Source organism: Lissotriton vulgaris, chromosome 9 (assembly GCF_964263255.1).
Source record: "Lissotriton vulgaris chromosome 9, aLisVul1.2, whole genome shotgun sequence".
NCBI classification, from domain to species: domain Eukaryota; kingdom Metazoa; phylum Chordata; class Amphibia; order Caudata; family Salamandridae; genus Lissotriton; species Lissotriton vulgaris.
Window position 1 is genome coordinate 353032794 of NC_141697.1, and position 24863 is coordinate 353057656.

Sequence of the window (24863 nt, forward strand, 5' to 3'; positions counted from 1 at the left end):
AATCCCCCTAGCTGGGTGATGAGGACATCCCTTTACGGGTCCAGTGGGGCAGGAGAAGTCGGCTGCGCACCTCTAGCATAGGGAAGGAGGGGGTCGTCAAAGAGCTGTAAATCTCTCAGGCGAGGAGGAACTAAACGGGAGTGCTCTGCCTGAGAGAGATGCCGAATTAAAGGCTGCCAAGTGCGAGCAAATTTAGTGTCCGTATGATTAATACGGGCAGTAAGTAGCTCAAGAGCCAGAACGTGCCATAGGCGGAGGAACCACGTGCCAATGGGTGGGGGTTTGGGTTTCTTCCTGTATAAGGCTATGGACTGCCGAGCTGCTCCGAGCATTTGTGTTATTAATCGCCAGTCCGAGTGAGTCATGGCTACCAATGTTGAAGGTCTAATGACTGACAGGGTCACTAGCGGAGAGCTAGGAATAGGGAAACGCACCGTGTCCTTGATATGACTAAGGATTTCTTTCAAAAGTAGAGTCAGCCTGGGGCAGGTCCACCAGATGTGGATGAGGTCACCTCTTTCTCCCTGACACCTCCAACAAGTTGGGGGAAAGCCCGGTATCATCCGCTGGATACGGGCGGGGGTAAAGTACCAGCGTGTCATAAGCTTATAGGCCGACTCCTGCTGTGGAATGCTCTGGAAGATATTTGGGATGTCTCGACAGACGGTCCCAGCTCTCTGAGAGAGCCTCCTCACCAAGATCTATATTCCACTGTTTTTTATATTTATGGGGTTTTAGTTGTTGCACATGTAGCAATACCTTGCCTCAAAGGCAGTAAGTTGCCTAGTTCTCCTTGCGTATATGTGGGGGAGAGTAACCAGTGACGAAGTTGATAGTATTGCATGTGTGCTCTGTCGGTTAGGTGAAATGCTTTTTTGCACTGGTCAAACGTGATATATTTGTTACCCTGAAACAAATCCTGTATTATGCAACCCTCGCCATCCGTCCAGGCACTGAAGGCTCGAGCTTGCAAGGGAGGGGGAAAGCTCGGGTTCCGTGCCATGGGGTTGTTACGGGAAGGAAAGGAGAACAGGCACCGGGATATCGGCAATTTGTCCCATATGTCTAAGACCGTTCTTGTGGGAGTGGATATGTATGCACTAAGGGGGCGAGCCTCACGAGGAAACCAGGCTAGTTCCCAGAGGGGTCTGCATGCTACCGCCCGGTCCATATGGAACCAGTGTTTTTCATTCTCCCGAACACCCCATTCCGAGATGTATCTAAGATGGCAAGCCCAATAGTACTCAAGAAGGTTAGGACACGCTAGCCTCCCCCCAGTCTCATGGCAGCATCAGGACCTTATTGGAAACGCAGGCCGGGATTTGGTAAAATTACATTGAAGGGACAAAATGTCATTTTGTGGAATTGGGGAAAGAAGGGATTGGAATAAATATAGTATATTTGGAAGGAGTGACATTTTAACAATGTTAATGTGTCCTATCCAGGAAAGAGGGAGGTTACGCCATCTGTGAATCTCTTCCCATATGGCGCATCTATATGTCAACCAGTTAGCCTGAGTCCAGGAAGAAGGTCTGTATTGTCTTTTCAGACCTTTTCAAGGGAATCAGGTTTAGTAGATCTTGTATCTCCAAATTTGGTAAGGTGCGATTCAGGTCATGATATTTAGCTAGGTTGATCTTAAAGCCCGAGGTGCTCTCAAAAGAGCTCAGGAGTGCAGCCAGTGCTGGAAGGGATGAGGACGGATTAGTAAGCAATAGGAGGAGGACTTCTGCAAACAAAGAAATCTTGTGTTCACATCCTCCAAGGAGAATGGCCAAGATAACGGGCAAACAGCGAACTGCGATCGCCAGTGGTTCCACCACTAGAGCAAATAAGAGTGGAGACAGCGGGCACCCCTGCCTGGTGCCACAATATATGGAGATGGGGGAGGCAAGGCGGCCATTAATGCGAATGAGCGTGGTCGGCTGTGTGTATGAGGCCATCAACCTGGAAATCATGCTAGGACCTAGTCCTATGCATCTCTAGACATCCTTAAGAAGTGCCAATCTACCCAATCAAAGGCTTTCTCTGCGTCTAGTGACACCAGGCAAGCCGGGATGTCTCTATAGTGGACCTTTTCAATGCGATGGGCGGTGCGGCGAATGTTGTTCACACCCTGGCGATGTTGGATAAAGTCAACCTGGTCTGGGTCTACGATGCCTGGCAGATGGGGTTCCGAGTGATTCACAAGGATCTTTGTGTAGGTCTTCGTGTCTGTATTTAGGAGGGCGATGGGATAGTACGAAGTACAAAGGGAGGGGTCTTCCCTGGCTTAGGGACTAGCACAATCTCAGCTTCAGACATAGTTGGAGTAAGGCCAGTGACGTCTGTGAAATTATTCAAGAGGTGAAGAAGATGATCTTGGACCTGCGGATAAAAAGTGCAATAGAAGATAACAGGAAGACCGTCAGGGCCAGGAGCCTTCCCTATCGGAAGCTGTTTCAGGGCTTTTGCTATTTCCTCTTGTGAGATTGGTTCCTCTAAGAGATCATGTGGTGGGGACTAATAGGGTCCCAGGGGCAGAAATCAAGAAAGGCCGTGATAGCCTCCAGAGGGCAGGCTTTATCAGTGTATAACTCTCAGTAAAAATCCAAAAGAGTTAAGCTCTTGCCGAGTTCCGATATGGCCCAAGTGCCGTCTGTTCGCAGGAGTTTAGAGATGTGAGGCTCGACCCAACCTTATCACCCCCTGTATAAAACTTTTGTTTGAGAGGGAGCAAGAGTCGTTCTGCTTTATTCGTACGGTGTAACCTAGCTGGCCTCGCAACACAGCCAGCTGCTGTTTATTATGAAGGGAAGGTTGTTGGTGATTCTTTCGCTCTAGGGCTTTAATATTGACCGTGAGGATCGATTCTAAAAGACAGGCTTTCCGAGATCAGGCTATTGCTATAGAGCATGGGTACTCACAAACTTTCTCTCGGGGGCCGAAGTTAAAGTATGGTTTGCAGTTGAGGGCCGCACCGGTGGGGGCGGGGTCATTTGGGGGCGGGGCTAGTGGGGGGTAAAAAAAGACCACTGCCGTTTCAAAACATTACTAGACAGTGCTGTTTTTCCAAAGCAGATGTAACTACATGCAGCACATGTTTATAGTATTTTACTAGCAGACAAGAGCAATCTTAAGTGGGATTGAATGGCAAATTGCAGCAACCGGATATTCAGCACATGCCCAGTGCAGCACAGGCTTCAGAGCCCCAAAAAGCAAAGCACAAACAGAGGCCGCTAGCAGAATTATTGATTGATTTTCTTTTCCATTATCTTTTATCGGATTTTCACTGTGAAGTACTTTTACACAAAACACTTGTCAAACAGTACTTATTTTTCACTGGAAATTATTCTGATTAACGCCACACAATAAATGCACAGTTTCAAATAGGATTTTAACACTGCTAAGCAAGTAGATGGCCAGAAAATATATATGTTGCTATATAAGGTTGAGCCGAAGGTGAGGGTAATTAGAAGAATGACAATTATTCAGCAGGTTCTAAATTCAACTGTATATTTCTATGGAAACAATATACTTCTGCACTCTCGGGGATACACATTTGCTCTCACCAATGGACATGTTTCCATAAGCAACTAATAGCCTAACCGTTTTCCGACAGTACTGCTAATTTTTCCTCAAGTTCCATATCAACTATTTTTTCTGCACATTGTTTTTTCTTGGCTCCCCTCAAGCCCCCTTAACACTTCAGTTGGTATTTGCCATGGAAGCTCTTAATTTCAAAATACATCATGCAGTGCCTATTCTAGTTCCCATTGGAAATACAAGAAAAAGTTTCAAATCGTTTCTACTGAGATCCTGACACTTTGGAGTCCCTGCCCCATCTTCATTTCACTGCCACATCTTCACTTCCATTCCGTTCCCTCACCTCTCTTTCCATCCCTCCCCAGTCACCTTCCCTCCCTTTCCATCCCCTCTCCCCTTATCTCTTTCTCCCCCCCCTTGTCTCCCACTCACTATTTGTTTCTCGGACCCCTGTTCAGCGTGCTTCATTGCTGTGCCTGCACAAATTAAGCACATTTGCTTTCAGTCCCCCCGAGCTCAGGTGTAGCCCACTCCCACCCTCAGTAGCTAAACTGCAGGTCACAGGACAAAGGATGCTTCCGAAAGGCACGTCTCCCCCCAGAGCCCCACTAACATGCACACGCCACTTTTCTCGTGTAACACATGGTTTGCTACCTCTCACATTTTGTTTGCTTTCGATACTTGCACAAGTGCCACCATTGCCTAAGTAACGTTTGTTCTTGTGTTTCAGTGTCCTCCGTTTATTGCAGTATTATACCTCTATTTGTACTTTGTACGCTTTTGTAACCTGCACACTTGTCACTTTTTCCTCCTCTAATGTACCGTTTGCTACCTCTTGTTTTGTTTGCTCACGATTGTCACTTTTGCCTCCTGTACTGTAACGTTTGCTTTTGCAATGTGTTCACATGTAATTGATCTCATGTTTCAGTTCCGTTCCTATTGTGAAGCGCTCTGACACAACACACTCCTTCTGACACCTCCGGTTAAAGTCCGCGCTATAGAAAAACGCATCAATAAATAAAGACAAAGCTGAGGAGTGCTCGCCCCCCCCCCCCCCCCACCCCTCCCACCCTCGACAACACACTCCTTCTGACACCTCCGGTTAAAGTTCGCGCTATAGAAAAACGCAGCAATAAATAAAGAAATAAAGCTGAGGAGTGCCCCCCCCTACCCCACCCTCGACAACACACTCCTTCACTTTCCTATCGAGGATGAAGTCTTTACGGCTGCAGTGAAGATTCTCTGTAGCTGGGGGCAGCGAGGACTTCAGTGGAATTTCTCCTGGCCTGCTGCTGCAAGGAACGCGATGGCTGCTGCAAGGTGATGAAAAGTCTCAGGGGCTGCTGCAGAGAGGGTCGTCACCCCGGACACACACAGGAAGCTCCTTAACAGGTGCTTTAAAAGTCAGCTGTAACAGCGCTAGTTACAGCTGACTTTTAAAGGGCCTGTGCTTCGCGCCGGGACCCGGGGGTGACGTCACGGGGCTCAGTCCAATCCAAGGCAACCATAAACAAAGAAGATGGCCGCAGGAGCAAACGTTGTGAATACGTATTCAATACGTATTTACAACGTATGCGCCTGCGGCCATCTTCCCTGTTAACTTAAAATGTTATCCATGTAGGTCAGGACATGCACGGCAACAGGTCCGCGGGCCGCCAATTAAGGCCGGGCGGGCCGTACTATGAGTACCCCTGCTATAGAGGATATGACTCCCCGGATGGTTGCCTTAAAAGTGTCCCATCTGACCACTTCCGATGTGTTGCAGATATCGTTTGTGATGAAGAAGGCCTCAATTTCTTTACGGATATTTGCTAGGTCGACTGGATCGCGGAGAACCTGGGGAGGTAATCTCCAATGGGGTTGAGTTGTATGCTGAGGATTGAGAGGCTGAAGTGATGTTGAAATGTGGGCATGGTCAGATAATGAGATGTTGGATATCTCTGCCTTAACCCCTTGCGTGCGGTGGGAATTCCCCGCCCATGCTGACTCCGCCTTGCGCGGGCGGAGTCATGACGGAACGGTTCCGTCATCAGCACAGCTCACCCGTAGCTGATGACGGAACCGCTCCGTCATCAGCATGCAAGGGGTTAACTAGTGATTGAAGCAAGGGGAAAGGAAGGAAAGTAAGAGTCAAATTGAGAATATGAACGGTGTGCGTGAGAGAAAAATTAGAAGTCTTTAGAGTCAGGGTGCAAATATCTCATAGCATCCACGAGCCCTAAGTCAATTATGGCATTTTTTAAGAGCTGCACACGTGGCACCAGAGCCCTGGTACACCTGTGCACTACGGTCCTAGTCAGGGTCCCAGACCAGAATAAAGTCACCCCCAAGAATGACTGTTTTAGCAGATCATTAAGATGGAAGCTGAGTAATACATCCTGGGCCTGATAGGGGGGCACATATTTAAGAGAGTCAGAGTTCTTGTGCCCCAGTTTATTTGAATTTTAAGATAGCGCCCTCCAGTGTCTCTCATCGCCTTAGAGACTTTTCCAGTAAGACCAGCCTTAAGTAATATGGCTACTCCAGCAGTTTTAGTAGAAGAACAGGCCCAGTATTGCATTGGATATTTAGGATGTGACATGAGACAAGTGTCAGGAGAGAGAAGTTGGATCTCCTGGAGGAATATAATATCAGGGTCCTGAAGAAGATGATGTTGCCAGATTTGGCGTCTCTTATTAAGAGAGTTAAGACCCTTAACGTTGAGAGAAAGGACTTTAAAGAGATTACTCATCATCGGCCCAGTGTGAAGACCCTTTTATCAAGCCCTTCAAATGTAACAGTGGAAGGCCAACCCCCACCCAGCCTGAGGATCCCTGGTACACTGTGGTAGATAATAACATGTGTGGAGCATTTGGATCACCAGGGTGTGCCCCAACGACGTCCAAACTACCAAGGCTGGGAGCACCAGGCCAAGTTTCACCCAGAAGTAGTGCATCCAAGGGATCAGCGACAGGGGAGGAAGAGGAAGGTAGGGTAATGTTTCCAAGAGGGGGCGGCCAACTGGTCCAAACAAAGTCAATGTCTAACAGAAACAGCCCATTGTCCAAAGGACGAGCCATTCTGAAGAAGTCATTCTTCAAGGGGACACTGTAAATGTCTGGTAGATGGCAGGCGCAGGCAGATCTTCACGTCTCCGCTGCCGTCGACTCGCTGCAATGAGACACTCAAAAGTCACCCACTGCCGGAATGCCTCACAGAGGTCAGAGAGCCGGCAAGAAAGCAGGCAAAGGCGAAGTCAAAAACCTCATGTCTATGCCACCATTGTCCGTGTAACAGTTTCAGGGAACCCACTGTTCCCCAGTGCGCTCGGGCAATTCGGCATATTATAGGTAGTGGAGTTTCCCCTGTCATGTGGAGGCCCTAGGGAGTCAAGTGAAATTTGAGAAGCTTAAAGATCTGACCCCTCCATATTTGGATCATTCCTTTTGCTCATGGGATCGAGACTGCAGGGAAGAATCACTCAATGTCTGGATGTGGTTGATGATGTCGTATTTCACCTGGGAGGAGTCCTGTTCCTGGAGACATCTCCTATGCTTGGGCGGCAGGACAGCAGACCATTCCAGACAGAAAGGTTTTCCAGAGTGCCCATGTGGGGAGGGAGGACCCCCATCCTCAGGATCTAGCGGGAGCTGAAGGAGTTGTTTTGCTTCAGTCAGTGAGCGGAGGGCGTGTTGTCCGGCCTCGCAGGTGAAGATCAGCGCAAATGGATGGCACCACTGGTATTCAATATTGAGTTTGCGAAGCGTGTCTGTGACTGGCTTAAAGTCTTTTCGTCTCCGTAGAGTAGCAGGGGCCAAGTCTTGGAAGACTTGAATCATATACCCATTATAGAAGTGGGACTTGGCTCACTGAATCTTTTTCAGTATGACTTCTTTTTCGGCAAAGTAGTGGACCGGTGTGAGAATGTCCAGGATGAAATCTGTGCAGTCTCTAGGGCAGAGAACATGATGTACTCTGTCCAGGACACGTGGAGAAGCTTCGTCATTCTCATGGATCGCCTGTAGAAGGTCCGCTGTGAAGGTCATGATGTCTTTGCCTTCCGCCCCATGAGCAACCCCTCTAATGCATAGATTATTACGCCGACTTCGATTTTCCAGGTCTTCCTGTTTGCGCTGAAGGCTGAAGTTTTGATCTTCCAGCTCCGCCATCCGTCGCCATAGGCTTTCGTGGTCCCCCGCTCTAGCATCCATGGTGCACTTGAGATCGTCTATGCACCCACCGATTTCCGTGACTTCCCTCTGGTTATTCTGCAAGCCAGACTTAAAATCTTGTTTAAGTGACCCTATTGCGTCCTTGATTTCTTGGAGGAAAGAGTTCATAAAGGCCTGTGTAATTGGTGTACCGGCTTGGTCCCTTTCCATCGTAGACTCAGAGGATACGCTTGTAGATTGTGACTGTGGGTTGGAATTTGACCAGAGAAAGGTTACTGAATTACCTCTAGACACAGAGGGTTCCTGCTCCTTGTTCATTTTGTTTTTAGGGGGCATATTCGAAAATTGGTCTCTGGCGGCGCCTCGACGGCTCCGAGTGAGGTAATGCTTCAGCGTAGTATGAAAGGAAGCCAAGAATCTGTCAGGGTCAGCTGTGGCCCAGCCTAGACCGAACCCCCCTAATAGCAAGCTATACTATAGGCAATGGAGGGAAGGGTGTTAGTGTTTTTTCAAGCCGAAGCGCTAGGTCCAAGTCACTCCACTAACTTGTCAAATAGTAGGCGCAGGCCGATGATGTCACCGTCAGGGGTACTATCTCATCAATAGGTCCCATGCATCCTCCTGGATAGATTCAGGCCAACGATCAGAGCAGGGGGAGCAGCACATGAGACAGTCTAGTAAGAATAATGTCCACAGCTCACGGCAAGATCAGTAGGGGGCCCCCAGTGGATGGGTAGGGGAGACAAAAGAGGCGAGGAGTTCCCAGCACCTAAGTCCCGACCAACCTGCACCAGCCAAGCCTCGCTCATGGCGGTCTGTGCCTCCCTTGGTCTAACGGGCTATGTTTCACAGTGTTCAAGAGCAAAGGGGCTCCCACCATCTCCAAGCAGCTAATCTCGAGGCTCCAGAAGTGCTAGGCCCACCAGGCAATCACATGGGCACGTCATCAACACGCCCCCTTAGCTGTACAGATCCACTCCAGGAAAGGGGCACCCAGGTGACAGCCGGGGGTTCACTAGCTCTCCAGCTGGGCCGTTATTGACACATAACATCCAGGGTGTCCGTCGCACAGCTCAAGCCCCTCTCAAGGGGAAGCCAGCCCAGCAGGCGGTCCAGGTGTCCCCCGCAGTCCACGCCGCCTCAAAGATGTAAAGCCCTGGATTTGGGGCTCGGGGGGCAAAGATTGTCCACCTTTAGAGGCCCTTCCAAGGATCTCCCAGAGCACCGGGCCGAAATCATAGGGCCCCCAATTGGGCTGTACAATCCGCAGGAGCTCCACTCAACGGGAGGCCCGAACCCCCCAGCAACCATGGGATGAAGCTGGCCTCAACAAACAATGCTCACCTACTTCGCGGCGAGAGGATCAAGGCTGCTATGTCCAGGAGGCACCTCAGATCGCCTCGGGCTCCGGCACCTTGCAAACAGCTACGTAGATGGCTCCACTGGCTCGCCCGCCTCCACTCCCCGCAGGAGCTACAGATTCCAAATCCAGGTCCCGGGGGTTCACAGCTCCCCGGAGGTTTACCCAGAGGTTTAAGTACCCTCATGTCCCTCTGGGCGAGACAACAAGGCAGCGAGCCCAGGGGCAAGGATGATGGAGAGGATTCTTCTTGCCACGCCCAAAGCAAGATGGCGGCGGCGCAGCTGGCGACGGCTCCCTCCGAGGGCGATCTGCAGCCCCCTCGATGTTCAGGCAGTTTACATGTAGGCGAGGGCACCCCTTATCCGTCGGACAACAGACTAGACCCCCGGTGTAGATCGTACAAAGTTTAGCAGGCCGCGGTGGAGCAGAGACTCAGCAAAACACGTCTCACTCCATTCGCGTCCTGGCCACGCCCCTCTGGATTATATTTGGCATCTGCTCTGTCTATGTTACAGCAAAATAAAACATGTGCATTCCCGACACTGTGAGCTGGGTTTAATTGTTCCTCACGCCGAACTAATGAAATCGGCTACAGGATAGTTTTCCTGCTTGCTCCCTACTACTTATCTTCCACCTGTTGCTGGGTGTGCTTGTACATAACGAGTGCTGTTGTTTTTGTGCTTACTGGAGCCCAGAGCTTCATTCCTGCAAATCAACCCACTTTGTTACACATTCCATTTTATGAGAAAGACCTTTACTCAGAAATCAGTATCTAATAAACTGCACCTAGGACATCAACTGAATGGCCATGGAAACCACACAGATATATCAATTGGCATTGAGTTCCAATGAACATACATGGGGTACTTTTGTAGCACTCAAAATAACCCTAATCCGTTGACGTTCTAAAGTGAAAATCTGCCTATTCTTATGTTATTGACATATGTTATTGAAATGTGTTATTGCCACATGGTATTGGCGCTTTAGATCTGTGTGGAATACTACTTGGTGGTAAACATGTTTCAGTCTCAATGAAAAGATTTTTGCAAGGGATGTAAATTGATAATATTCTTACCTGGCCAAGCCGTCATTCCAAGGGTCTCCCTGTATACTGCTTTTGACTGGCGCAGGCATCATATTGTAAAGGTGATTTGTAATTAACTGTACTGTGTTCTTTTTGGTGTCCTCGTCTCGCTCCCTCCTTACTTGCTATCGGTGCGCCGACCAAGTCCTCCCCAAATGTCTTTTCAGATCCTTAAGAGCTTTGCATGTATTTTGGACGACATTTTAATAGAATGGCTGAATCCTCCTTGATCCAAGTATAATATATGTATTACTTTAGTATCACAAGTATGATGTAATGAAATACAATTATTGCTTTACTTCCCAAGGACCTCAGCCACAGATATCAATCTGTTAGAAGAACCAGAGGAGACGGAAATTGTTTTTATAGAGCGTTGGCATTTTCCTACTTGGAGTCAATTCTTGGCAATCACAGAGAGATAAACAGGTAGGTTACACGTTTTGTGTTGACTTTTATTGAATGAGAAATCTATTTTCACCATCATTAACATTTGCATATATTTAAAAAAATAAATATATGTACTACACAGTCCGATTGGGTTTTTAATTCTGATGGGGAATTAGCACCCCCATTGTAATTACGAGATATGTAGTACTACTGCATATCTCGTGTCTTTCTCCCAGAGATTCACTCGCTTTAAACAGGTGCATTTGGGCATGGACTTACCTCCCAAACAGCCCAAGTCTTGTGTGAAAACTTCACATGGTCCTTAATTTTTGGCCAACGGAAATTTACATTCTGAGCTTGCACTTTTTCTTTTGCAATTTTAAGCATGGAATAAAGCATCCTTGTGTTCAAGGCGTTCTTGCACAAAAAAACCAGAACAGGCTGAAAGTTTCACACATGAAAGGGGAACTTGACTACTGCAGATGAGTGAATGGATTTTCATCTGTGAATTCTGTGTGTGCTAGTCTACCTGTCCCTGCATCAGGACAAACGCGACCGACTGACTGTGCAGCTGTCTCATCCATGCTATTTTTCCCGCTGTCCCTGAAGTTCCTCTGCAGTTTCCACTTTTGACTACATTTAAATGGACCTTAATTTCGAGGAATAGTCTATCTATAAATAAAGTGCTCCCTAGGAAACTCTTGGCATACCCTAATATACGAAGACCCTAAATTGATTCCCTAACCTGTAGCCTTGTGGGTGTAGCCCTCTTAATCCCCTTTTCCCAGGTCTTTCTTGGGCCACATTTTTGGGAATGCTAGCTTCAGCCTGGGTGATGCCTGCTACCCTCTCAATCTAAATTAATTTCTGATTAGATCAATTGAGCCTCTTAATTTTTAATATTTTTAATGATCGCAAATGTTCACAAACAAAACCAGGATTGCTTTTGTACTCATGATTGGATGACTGATCACAATCATCTTTGGCACACCTGACATAAAGTGTACCCTTAGATGACTGTGAACATAATTTTAGTATCAACATTGACTGGAAGATGGAAATCCTCAGTCAGCCTAAGGTGTGTGGGGTGTATAAGCTGATACAGAGCATTAGTAAACCTCTATGCCCCCTCACCAGCGACCTAAGGAGGGCTGTCTAAGAGTCATTTATCTACAAGCGTAGACAGAGGTGAGCTTCCATTACTCTGACTTGCTCATTACAAGTATTCAGTAGTATCTGCTTTTCTTGACAAGAGCCCAAGTCCATCACTAGATATTCAGTGAAACCATACATTCTATTACATACACAAGTACAAATCTTTTCACATGTTATCATCAGCAAACTACCTACCCATCTGCAAACCATCTACTCATACGCCCACCTAACAACACATTTGTTGACCATTTACTGATTCACCATTCACCTAGTCAGTCACCTACCCATATAATCATGCACCTACACATGTCCATCTACCTACTCACTTCATCTAGCCTCTCAGCCATTCATGTATTTACTCACACACCATCCACCACACATACCCAAATCTATCATTTCAGCCTCCACTCACAGGCAGTAGCCCTTATCACATCCCGCTTAGACTACTGCAACAGCATCTATGCAGGCGCAAACAGAGCTGTTCTGCACAAATTACAGATAGTTCAAAACGCCGCTGCTCGCCTGGTGCTACGACTACCCAGGAAATCATCTGCTTCAAAAGCATTCAAAACCCTGCACTGGTTGCCCATCCACAAAAGAGTGCTATTTAAAATCCTGCTCATTACGTTCAGAGCCTACCACCAATCAGGACCGACATACCTATCCCAAAGGTTTGGAAGATACATGCCCCCACGATCACTCAGATCATCCAACCTCAACCTACTTGCAGTCCCCAAATTCAGACTAACCACAAAAGGTGGAAAATCCATCGGAGTACTGGGAGCTAAGGCTTGGAACAAGCTCCCATCACAAATGCGCCTGATTCAGTCCGAAAAACTGTTTCGTAAAATGCTCAAAACCTGGATTTTCAATACCGAAGACTCAATCTGCTTAGCGCTAGTATAAATCCACTCTTTTACTCATAGACCAGGATCTATGAGTAGGATCTACCTTAGCAGCTGCCCTATTCTTTCTTTCTCTGTCGAGACAGTGATGTCTAGCGCCAAGATGCTCCTTGGAGTGTAAGCGCGCTCTACAAAAGCCCATTCACATTCACATTCACATACTCATCCACTCACTTTATCACCACAGACACATTTGTACTCATTAACGGCACACTTTGCCAGTTCTCACTCAGTTATCCACCTACACAGGCACCTACTGACTCATTGATTTACAAACACTTTCATCCACCTAGTTATCTATCCATCCACTTATTTATCCACCCACTAATCCATTGACCCAGTCATACACTCACCATTATTCCTTGCCTACCTCGTTCAGCCATACACACCCACAGTGCATGGTTGCTCATATCCATGCCTGTTTCCTTACCGGTTAAGGATTTGCTTGTCAGTAATTCACCCAAACATTGATTGCTGTCCATGTTCCATTTTTCTATTGTCTAAAAAGGTCTTTATAGGCTGCCTTAATTGATATCTTCTGTACAAAATTAGGGTATTAGTTGAGGAGTAGTGACAACCCACCTCAAATAATAATTACAATCCTTGTCAGGGTGAACCACAAAAGTTAGCAAATAAATCAGTGCTTAAACCTTTGGTAGCTTGTCTCAAAGCACTCAGGCTTAACTTAGAAGAAATGTGTAAAATATTTACGCAGTACTAAAACAGTCAACATTCAAAACAATAAAAATCTAAAAATTAATTAGATAGAGTGTAATTTGATAAACAAAATGACACCAAAAGAACATCAATCCAATAAAAGGTTTACATACAAATAGTGCCAGTCAAGAAGCAAAAAGTACCAATAACACTCAATGGTCCTTGTAGGACGGGACCTAGATGCAATTTTACGCTGACCGCGATCGCGAAGGAGACAGGTCAGATACACCAACCACGTTTGTCCTGATCGAAGATTTTACCTTCTGACTTTAGTCCTTTAAGTCCCAATCCACCACATGAGTGCAATTCTATAGCCCCGAACACCTCAGGAGATGCACTTAAAGACTCGCAGGATGGCAAGTAGAGGTCACATCAGGGTCCAGCCTGATCATCTGGGCAGTTGTAGAAAAAGCCCTCTTGAAGCTTCTTATGTCCTTCTAGTTTTAAAATGAGGTCAGCCAGCTGACCCATGAAGTCACTTCTGGGTTCAAGGCAAGCAAACGTGGGTCGGGGCAAACCCTTTGTCTACCCTCTTAACTGGTTATGGTTAGTTTTTCCATTTTCCCTGGGTTTGGCTCCAGCCTGGCTTGTGAAACAAAGGCAGGGCCAGGCTGGGTGTCTGGCTTCTTTGTATGCTTTGACAGGTGCTTTTGCATTGTGATCAGGGCGGGGCACAGCTCCTCCCCAATCAGCCTGTCCGGAAGACCCACTTCCATCTACACCAAGACCCTTTGAAACCTCTGGCTTCAATACACACTTCCTAGTGGGGGAGCCATCAACAGGCCAGGGCAGCTGGCTACTCACACAAATGTCCCCAGAACCACTAGGCAGGGAAATAACAACTTTTTAAAAGTGGCATTTCCAAAATTGTAATTTAAAATCCAACATTTCCATTAGAGAGAAGTTACACTTAGAATGAGTGGAAGAAGCTTTTTTATGCTGTTCCCAAACTACACTTAGCACTAATTAAATGTAATAATGCAAACTAGTGTTAGTCTATGGGAGGCCAGCCTAGCCACATGAAAAACGACTTTGGAAGTCTTTCACTCCTGAAATTGTAAAACATTGAATGTACATGTCCTATTTTTTTAAATACCATGCACCCTGCCCTATAAGTCCTTACGGCCTGCTTTAGGGGTGACTTATAAGTATTAAAAATGAAGGTTTAGGCAGGGCAAAATGTTTATTTTGCCAGGACAAAATGGCAGTTTTAAACTGCACTACAGGCTGCATTGGTAGGCCTGAGACATGTTCTTCAGTGCTACTTTGGTGGGTGGCACAATGAGTGCTGTAGCCAACTTGTAGAATTTAATTTACAGGCCTTAGGGGAATATAGTACCATATACTAAGGACATATAAATAAAGAGAATGTGGCAATTCGGTATTTGCCAACTATACAATGTACAAAAGGGAGAGCACAAGCACAAGCACAGCACAACTGGTTAGCAGTGTACAGACTTTTAAGGCCAACAAAAACAGGTTCAGCAAAATGAAAGTAAAAAGCTAGGAAGGGCACATTTCCAACAACGCCCTTCGTGGCATGCTACATTTGTCTCTTTGGGTAAGAGGTATAATGTTTTATTTATTTATTTATTTATTTATTGCCATTTGTAAAGCGCGGCATATACCCGTAGGCGTCTTGTTTTGAACAAGAACTTTTGAAATGGAATAATTTTGCACAGACTGTATACATCTATATTGTTTAGCAGTTTTGTGTAGGGTTACTGCACCCTACAGTATTCGTGTGATTTGAATAGAAGCAAGTGGTGAAAAAACAACACACCACACGTAGAGTTAGGTATTAGATTGCAACGATCAAATAAGTAAAAGCATAACTTTTAAACAAATAGTCAAATATATTGGTTACAGTGGGGGAAAAGTGCTCTGATTAGTTCAGGGATAGCCTGGGGAGAGGATTTTCAGTCATTTCGTAATGAAGATTAAGAGAATTAAAACAATTATTACCCATCCCTGATAAAGTTTGAGTTGTGCATGGGAGGCTTTATATTTCAGGATTTCCAAAATCCACTTAGTTCCAGAATTTTCTTACTTTGAAGTCCTCTTTGACCTCCTGAAATAGGGAGCACATTTTTAGATAGAATGGGCTCTTCAGCTGCATGGTTTTGCATACCAGGTATCCAGTCCTATATTTAATTCTGCATTTCATGGGTAGACACTATAAGCCTTTCAATATACGAAAGATGTAGTCAAGTTTCTTTGTCACTGTTAAATGTCTGGCTAAGGAATGAAGAGATACTTTCAATGGTGCTAGTAATAGTACTTGTATATCTGTTAATATGGTCGTACGAATGTAGAGTGTAGAAATGAACATTGGCATGTTCTGCAGTTCTTGTTCAGTGGTGGTTGGAATTTGTTTGATCTTTTTAAATGAGCAGAAGTTAAAATTGCCATCCTTCGATATGTTGTAGGTATTTGGCCAGAGAGGATGGAGATGACTAAATGCTAGTTCTTAGCAACTGTTGTTGGCTAAAACAGTTTCCTGAGAGTCCTAAGGACATGGTAACTCTTAATTAGGGAGACCTTTTGCCATTATGCATGCTGTTAAAATGAAAGCTAAAAATATTAGAATATGTTTAAGTTCACTATAAGGCTGAATTAAATTTATAATACCCATATTTCTTGTGTTTGGAATCCCAGTTTTAGCTCTAATCAATCAATCAATCAGGGGTTTAAAGCGCAGCTACTCACCTGAAAGGGTCTCAAGGCACTGGGGGCTGGGGGCGCAGCTCTTAGGCACTCGCAAAGAATCATCGAAGGCCAAGTGGGTTCAGAGGTCTGCCATGGTCCATCAGGGTATGTGTGGTGCCGGACTCTTATGGTGATTGGTCGAAGAGCCAGGTCTTGATGTCCTTCAAGAACTTGGAGAGAGTTGGTGTCTGGAGGATGTGGAGAGGGAGGGTGTTCCATGCCTTGGCTGCGAGGAAGGAGAATGAACGACCTCTTGTTCTGGTCTTCTTGATGCGTGGTACCATGGCGAGGGAAACCTGGGCTGAGCGGAGGGATCTATGGGGTGCGTGGAACAAGAGGCTGTGGTTCATGTAGGTGGGGCCGGTGTTGTGGAGGGCTTTGTGGACGTGGGTGAGAAGCTTGAAGGAGAATCTCTTCTCGACAGGGAGCCAGTGTAGTGCCTAGAGGTGTTGGGTGATGCAGCAGTGGCATGGTAGGTAAAGGACTAGTGTGGCGGCTGCATTCTGGATGTTCTGGAGTTTGCGGGTGAGGTTCTTGTTGATCCCGGCGTAGAGTGCATTGCCGTAATCTAGTCTGCTGCTGATGAGGGCGTGGGTGACGGTTTTCCTGTGTTCGAGGGGGATCCAGTTGAAAGTCTTACGTAGGGTGCGAAAATAGGAAGAGTTGACAGCGTTGATCTGGCGGTCCATTTTAAGTTCAGAGTCCAGGATGAATCCAAAGTTGCGTTCGTAATCTGCGGGTGGAGGGTCAGGCTCTGAAGGAAGGGGGCCACCAGGTGTTGTTCCTGTCATCGAGATGAGGGCCAATGATGAGTACTTCAGTTTTGTCTGTGTTCAGTTGTAGGCAGCTGTTTTTCATCCACCTTGCAATTAGTTTCATTCCTTTTTGAAAGTTGTATTTCGAGATGTTGGGTTAGTTGATAGTGAGAGGATGAGATGTGTGTCGTCTGTGTACGATACGATGTTGAGTCTGTGTGCTCTGACGATGGAAGCGAGAGAGGTCATGTAGACGTTGAACAGGGTGGGGCTAATAGAGGATCCTTGGGGGACTCCGCAGGTGGTTGGCGTGGGCACTGGGATGAAGGGAGGGAGTCTGACCCGCTGCATTCTGCCGGAAAGGAATAATCGGGTCCAGTCGAGGGCTTTGTTCTGGATTCCTGCATTGTGGAGTCTGCGGGCTAGGGTGCGGCGTGAGACTGTTTCGAAGGCAGCGGAGAGGTGCAGGAGGATGAAGGTCACAGTCTCTCCTCTGTCGAGGAGGAAGCGGATGTTGTCTGTCGCAGCGTTGAGGACGGTCTCTGTGCTGTGGTTCTTCCTGAAGCCTGATTGGGAGGAGTCGAGGATGTTGTTCTCATCGATGAAGTAGGTGAGTTGGCTGTTGACAGCTTTTTCAATTACTTTTGCCAGATAGGGAAGTAGGGAGATCGCTCTGAAGTTCTTGTGGTCCGTAGGGTCCGCCGAGGGTTTCTTTAGGAGATGGTTGACATCGGTGTGTTTCCAGTCATCAGGGAATGAGGCAGTCTTGAAGAATCGGTTGATGATTCATTGTAGCTCGTGGGCGATGATGTCTGCAGCTCTGTGGTAGATGTGGTAGGGGCAAGGGTCCGTGGGTTCCCCAGAGTGGGTGGTCCTCATTGTTTTTAGGGTATCTTCGATGCTGAGGGCGGTCCAGCTGTCCAGTGTCAGCTGTGTGGTGCAGGAAGTGGTGAGTGTGGGTTCCTCGTGGAGGTTGTTGTTGTCGAAGTTGTCGTAGATGGTCTTGATTTTGTGATGGAAGAAGACGCTGAGTTTGTCACAGAGGTCCTGGGAGGGTGTGTTGTTGGTAGACTCACTGTTGGGTTGGGCAAATTCTTTGATGATCCTGAAGAGTTCCTTGCTGCTGTGTGCATGGGCAGAGATTCTGTCCTGGAGTGCTCTCTTCCTTGAGTGTCTGATGAGTTTATGGTGGGCAGTGGTGGCTGTTTTGCAGTTGTCAAGGTTCACTGGGGTTTTGGAGTTCCTCCATAATTTTCCGAGACGTCTGCAGGATCGTCTGGATTCCCGGAGTTCGTAGAGAACCAGCTGGCCTTCTTGGCGTGAGGGTTGGAGGATTTCATGAGGGGGCAATGGTGTTGGCACAGTCGGTGATCCATTTATGTAGGGTACAGGCGGCGGAGGTGGGGTCGTTGTCTGAGGCAGTGGGAGCAGAGCCGCTGAAGGTGGCAGTGAGCTGCTTGTCGGAGATCTTGTTCCAGTTCCTGCTTTGGAGCTGGGGTGGGCGTCTGAGGGGGATGTTTGCTCAGTAGGTGAAGTGGATGCAGCGGTGGTCCGTCCATGGGAGTTCAGAGGTGTGGCTGAAGGAGATGGAGTTTCCTGCTGTGTGCGTTGGTCCTGGTACGATCTGATTGAGTCCGATAACGTGGATGTTTTCCAGGAGGGAGATGGTTTTGGGGTCTTGGTGGCTGTCAAGGTGGAAGTTGAGGTCTCCTAGCAAAATTTTGTTGTGGAGGTGATGGCATGCGGGGTGATAATGTCAGTGATGGAGTCAGAGAAGGGTGCACGGGGTCCGGGGTCGTAGGTGAGGGTGGTGGTCGGGTTGACCTGCATCTTGCAGTGGAGGTGTTCCATGAGGTCCGTAGGCCCGTTGGTGTAGGTGCTAAGGCGGAGGGTGGCTTTGTGGGTGATGCCACCTCTGGGGCAATTTGAGCGGTCCTTCCGGGGATGGCGATAGCAATATCAGGTCCCAAGGTGGCGCTTGTCCAGGTTTTGGTAAGGACATCGAGAGAGGTGCTGTCCAGGAGGTGTCAGATATCTGTAGCGTGTCTGTGGAGGGAGCGGACGTTGAGGAGGATGCATTGCAGGATTTGGGGTGCGGTGGGGATGTTGCTGGTCAGCGGAGGTGGGTCCTGGGTTTTGGCGAAGTTAAAGGAGTGGCAGCAATTTCGGCAGGGGTTGAGAGGTGAGGAGAGCTTGCAGTTGTTATTCTTGCCGCCATTGAGTGCGTGGACAGCCGCTGAACTGTAGCGTTGGCAGGGTGGAGGACCAGGATTCCTGGCGCTGGTTGCAGACAGGGGCAGATGGTCTTGCCTTTGGCGCGCCAGTGGCGTGGCCGCACCATGGTCTCCTTTAAGTAGAGGTCGGGAAAAAATGCAGGAGTGGAAAAAACGCAGGAGCGGAAGGGGCCGCGGGGGCAGCAGTGGTGGGAAGCGGCAGAAGGGGTGGGACACGGGGAGTAGGAAGGAAGCCCAGAGGAAGGAGGGCTAAAGACTGAAACTAAAAATAATGCAAATAAAATAAAGCAAGCAACTGTCTGAAAAAACGAAACTGCTAAAAATAAAGCAAATAAAATGAAGCAGGCAACTGGCTAAAAAACTAACAGCTAAAGGCTGGAGGAGTCCAGGGACGAGCCACGGGGCCGAGAACCGCGGTCTGAGATGGGCTGCTGACCGAAGTAGAGCACTGCCTGAGGGAGCTATGGAGCTGCACGCTGGGAGAGGAGGAACCCAAGGGGTTTAGCTCTACTCTTACACTGCAAACATTTCTCCTTAACTAGACACATCAATTCAGTTGAGTCCTTCATAATTTCATAAAGCATTTCCAATGTAGCTGTCAGAACTATTTCTTCATATTTGCAGAACCACGCTAGAATTTAGCAAATATTTTAAAAAAAGGAAACACAAACTTCTTCAAACTCATCCAGCTTATAAAAAAGCCTTCCATGTCTGAACATCCTGGATTAGTCTCCAAATGAAAAAAGTTGCCAACTGCATGTTGAGACCTAGATGGAAGCAAGCCTTCCCTAAAGTGCTCCAACATTGCTGAAGTTTCACAGACAACTTTCTTATGACTATCCACTTACTCAAAGCTCTCAAATGAAGAGACTGCCAATCACATGCATCATTTTTAGGTATCACCCCTGCAACAGCGCATGTGGTCTCACTTGCGAGAGATATTGTATACAACCATGAGCTTGCAGCCTGCCCATTGCATTACGTGGGTTTGCCTGATTGTCACTGTTATTTGCTGCCTTCTGATTGGTCAGCACATGCTGACTTCATTTACTCTTCTTTCGGCTAGAGCATGGACCAAATATTGATCGCTTCAGCTTGATTGCTGTCCTTCCACTGATCATGCTGTGATTGAGGCACTACTTTTATTTTTCTTCCTCCCTGTCATTCTTGTTGAACCTCTTGCTATTTGTAGTTATGTTTAATTATAGCACACACACTTCAAAGAAGCCCTTTTCTCTTTTGAAATGGATATTTATTGTAGCAACAGATGTTACCTGCTTTTATTGTGCCAACAGATGTTACCTGCTTCCAAATGTATTTTCAATAAGTCACGGACATAGATGCAATTGTTTTCTTTATGTGATAGGATACTTTGCCCAATGTCATATGTTTTTCTTTGTCATGCATGAGAAGATTAAGGGCCTAATTACGATGTCGGTCAGAGTTGCCTCCGGCCGACACCGATTCGGTGCACGAACCGCCCGACCATTGGTCAGCGGTTCCGCACACTGAGTTTGGGCAGTCGGAAACTCCCATTTCTCAATGGGAGCTTGTGCAGCGGGCAGAAACTGCCCACAGAACATGATTCCATTGAAAAATGGGAGTTTGTGAACATCCCTGCACCATGTGGCGGGCATCTCACGGACAGTGCCTGCCACATGGTGCAGGGATGTTTAGAGGGCCACCATAGAAGCCCTCCGAACCCAGATGCTGAGGGCCAAGGGGAAGGGGACCCTGATAGGGGCCCCCAATGTCACTTTCTGACAGCCTTTCCATGTTAGCCTTTCTGACATGGAAAGGTTGTCGGAGAGCACATCATAATCCCCACGGTGGAAACACCATTCTTAAGGGATTATGGTGAGTTTCTGTCAGTCTTTCCCTCCGACCGTACACATCTTAATGCGTCGATCGGACCGCAGCAGTAGAATTGGTTCAGACTGCACGTGTCAAGCCCTTGGTTGCAGTCCGAACCGCAACATAATTAGGCCCTAACTGATTTTCTCGGAATCGCAAGGGTATTGTGTTGAGACCGAACAAGCATTGGTGGAGTCAAAAGGTCTTTCCTTTGAGACTATTGGTTTTGCCTTTTGTTCATGCTGTATAGAATGGGCATTGCCAAATTTGGCAATGATTTGTATCTATGCTGTACAGCAGTGTCGCAAAAAATAATAACAAAAGAAGAAATATGATGCATCCAGCACTGATGCACTTTTCTTTTTTCTAAAGTGCATTGTTCGTGTCACAGTGCTTCTTTAAATTAGTTATAGTTACACTACAAAGCATCCTCTCGTCTGTACAGCATGGATACAAAACATTGCCAAAGCCAATAGCTCTCCTAGGCGAAACCTATTGGCTTTTCCAATAGTTGTTACATTCTGGCAAATGCTTGGGAGGCAAAACAATTCCCCTCTCTACATAGTTTACCTTATCTTAACTCCTTTGCCATCACTACCAGTTCATTCTGACCTTTCAACTAGTTAACAAACCTCACTAAGGAAGCAGTTTTCAGTGTCAATAAGGTTCAGGCATCCGCCTGTTATGTGCTAAACACTTCACCCCAAAGCGAAAAGTCAAGAGACATTTACAATTAATTGATTTGTAGATTGTTCTGAGCTCTAGACATTTGGAGGAAAATCTAGTTATTAAACATTTCTGCTTGGCTGCCTGCTGCTTTATATCAAACAAAAACTTTAATTTCATTCAACTGTTTATGGACTACATATAGATTATCTAAAGCCAAACTTTAGATACTCCTCATGCTGGCATTGCAAAACGGTTGAAGGCTCTTTAAAACATGTATTTTTTTAATTTAGTATCATTTCAGATTTTTGAAACGTTGTTTGGAATATTATTACATTACTCTGATTAGTTCGCTTATGAATTTCTAATTTGTAAATCCCTTGCCTTGTCTCAGATATTCGTTGCAAAACTGTTTGACCTACTGCTATCCTTAAATTAATTACATACATTGAAAAATACTGATCTATTGTCAGGTCATACTTGGTGGTCTTCGATCACCTCTACCAGACAAAGAGCCCATTTATCGTTTACTGATTCTTCTAGTAATAACCCCTCTTTTCAGTTGTTTTGGAAACCATTTGATGATTATATTTAATGGTATATGTAACGTTTAATAATGTTGTTTAAGGGTTGCTCATACTTCTCTTAAATCTTTCCTTATAAATGAAATGGCTCTTGTTTGTTTTCTTACTTTTAAATTCTTTAAACCCTATTTATAAGATTACTTATTTTTTACAGCTACATTTATATATGAATATTTTAAATGTTACTACCCCCTTGTATTATGCAGCTTTTTTCAATTTTTTGTTTGTATAGTGTGCATCACTTTGAAAAAAAGGCAGTTGAATATGCATTGTCTTCAACACCTGCCACTCCCTGAAATACTGCCTTAAGTGACTTAGCCTAAAGTGACACAAGTAAGGCTTGATTCACCCTTTAATAGAGGAGATATACATTATATGCATAAGTATTAGAACCATGTGGTGTCAGTAATAAATGTCACACTGTTAATTCTTCCCTTCTAAAATTATGTATAAAAATTGGCTATATTTAATGCTCTGCCTGAGGAAAAAGCACATCTAAAAAATTCAAACAATGCCAACCACATGTGCTAGTATCCTCCAAGAAGCCAGCTCTGCACAACAGTTCTTCTCAGAACCCTGCGAATCCTTCTCAATTTTTCTTTTGGTAATTGTGATAAACACTTCTATTTTTCTAGTATAAATTCCTAAAACATAGTGCCATTGTTATATTGGATTCGCTGAAGTATTCCAGAAAACACTTGCATTTTCTAGAGTCATCATGCTCCAGCTCTTCTTACCATTTCCTGCTGCCAAAATACCTCTCAATCTATGCCATCCGAGGACGTGTAACTCGAATATTTCTATCTAGACTAGGTCTAGAACAAAGACCTTAATATCCATTGCATTACCCAACCTGTTGCTCTTGAGAAACACCTCATGCACAGCTGTCTTAAAAGATAATTCTCTAATTTTGTCAGAATTTCGATGCTATAATCATCCGTCCCAAATCTCTGACTCCATCATAATCCCATGTTTTATCCTAACTGCAAAGAAGACTTCTTCTTAACTTGCCATTTGCACCCTCATGAATTTGCTCTGGCTCTTTGCCAATTTCTGTTGGATACAGCTAGCCAGTAACTGTCAAAATGACCAATTTCTAAAAAATGCTACTACTTAGAACCAATAAGACAAGCATCTGAACCTTCCAAAATAGCTGCTACTGTTTTACATGTAACACCCTGCAAGGCATTCAATATGGAAGCATATGGGGCACAACAGCACTCCTCCAAAAGCTGCAAAATATGCATTCACAGAGAAGGTTCTTATAATGCACTCCCAAACCATTCTTATGTCTAGAACACCCACCGCATGCATCTGCTCTGACCCAGCTAGTCCCAGTTAGCCAAATAAATGCTTGATGACTGACCTGATACCTCACATCTGTAACCTAGCAAAGAGGCCCCATGCAACAATGCATCCTCATCTCTCTAGAGAACCATTAACATTCACCTGAAAACACTAAAGCATTCATCAGTACACAGACACAATTGATGTAAATGTCTTTAAATACCTTTGGGAAGTGCTTCGGTGAGTCGTGACATGAAAGGATTACATAATGTTAAATGCTGTACCTTTACATTAAAGCACAATCTCAATTGTATCATTAGGAATCACAGCTTTTTTGTGTGTCCTGTAACTTTACCAGTAGGGAACTCGGGACTTACTGGATGTTTGTAGGTTATTGATTTAGATTGTTTAGTATATTTATTTACTTATTTATTTAGCTTATCTGTAGCACATTAACATGTTGCCAAGCCCCCTTCACAGAAAAAGATGAGCAGATTAAATTTCAGTTATATTGGTAAGGGAGTAGGAGCAAGTTTCAATTGAGGGCCAATACAAAGGGAAAGTCTCAGATGTTTAAAGGGGTGTGAGTCCCATAAAAAAGTAATAAGAGTCTGATCCTGGTGGCCGACCACACTGGGAACAGCACCGACACCCACCGACCATGCACGCAACCTAGGATTTATCCTCGACTCCTCCCTCTCCATGTCTAAACAGGTCAACGCCGTCTCCTCCTCCTGCTACAACACCCTCTGCATGAAACAAGAAGAACGGTGACACAGGTCTCGTCAGGAGCAGACTGGACTACGGCAACGCACTCTACGCAGGAATCCCAGCCAAACACCTACGACGACTACAACGCATCCAAAACGCCTCCGCTCGACTGATCGTCAATGTCCCACGCCGCAACCACATCACCCCCACCTGAGAGACCTACACTGGCTCTTCGTCGACAAGAGGATCACCTTCAAGTTCCTCACCCACGCACACAAAGCACTCCACAACGCTGGACAAGCCTACCTGAACAGCAGACTCAGCTTCTACACCCTCATCCACCAGCTCCGCTCTGCCAGCCTTGCCCACGCCGCTGTTCCCCGCATCCAACGAACATCCTCCGGCGGCAGATCCTTCTCCTACCTCGCCACCAAGACCTGGAACACCCTCCCTACCCACCTATGGCAGACCCAAGACTTACTCGCCTTCAGAAGACTCCTCAAGACCTGGCTCTTCGAGCAGTAGCGGCACCCCCTCCCCTCAGCGCCTTGAGACCCTCACGGGTAAGTAGCACGCTTTACAAGTACTCTGATTGATTGATTGATCAGTAGTCGATCGTTTCTCTGAAGAGCTTTGTTTTCAAAACATTTTTGAACATTTAAGATAGGTATCAGATTCAAATGAGGATCCAGTGAGTTCCATAAGGGGGCTCCTTTTACTTCGATGGAGCAAATTTGCGTTGCTTTATCTGAGGTCTTGGGAAGGGTTGTAGAGGA

At 46.1% G+C, this 24863-nt stretch overlaps 1 protein-coding gene across 1 annotated transcript in view; it reads left to right on the top strand.

The window, feature by feature from the left end:
- OTUB2 (OTU deubiquitinase, ubiquitin aldehyde binding 2) overlaps nucleotides 1-24863 on the top strand; it is a 201000-nt gene that overhangs the window by 91129 nt on the left and 85008 nt on the right. The window contains exon 3 of the mRNA XM_086937718.1: nucleotides 10431-10549. Within this exon, the coding sequence (XP_086793844.1) occupies nucleotides 10431-10549 (119 nt within the window). The remainder of the gene's footprint in view (nucleotides 1-10430; nucleotides 10550-24863) is intronic.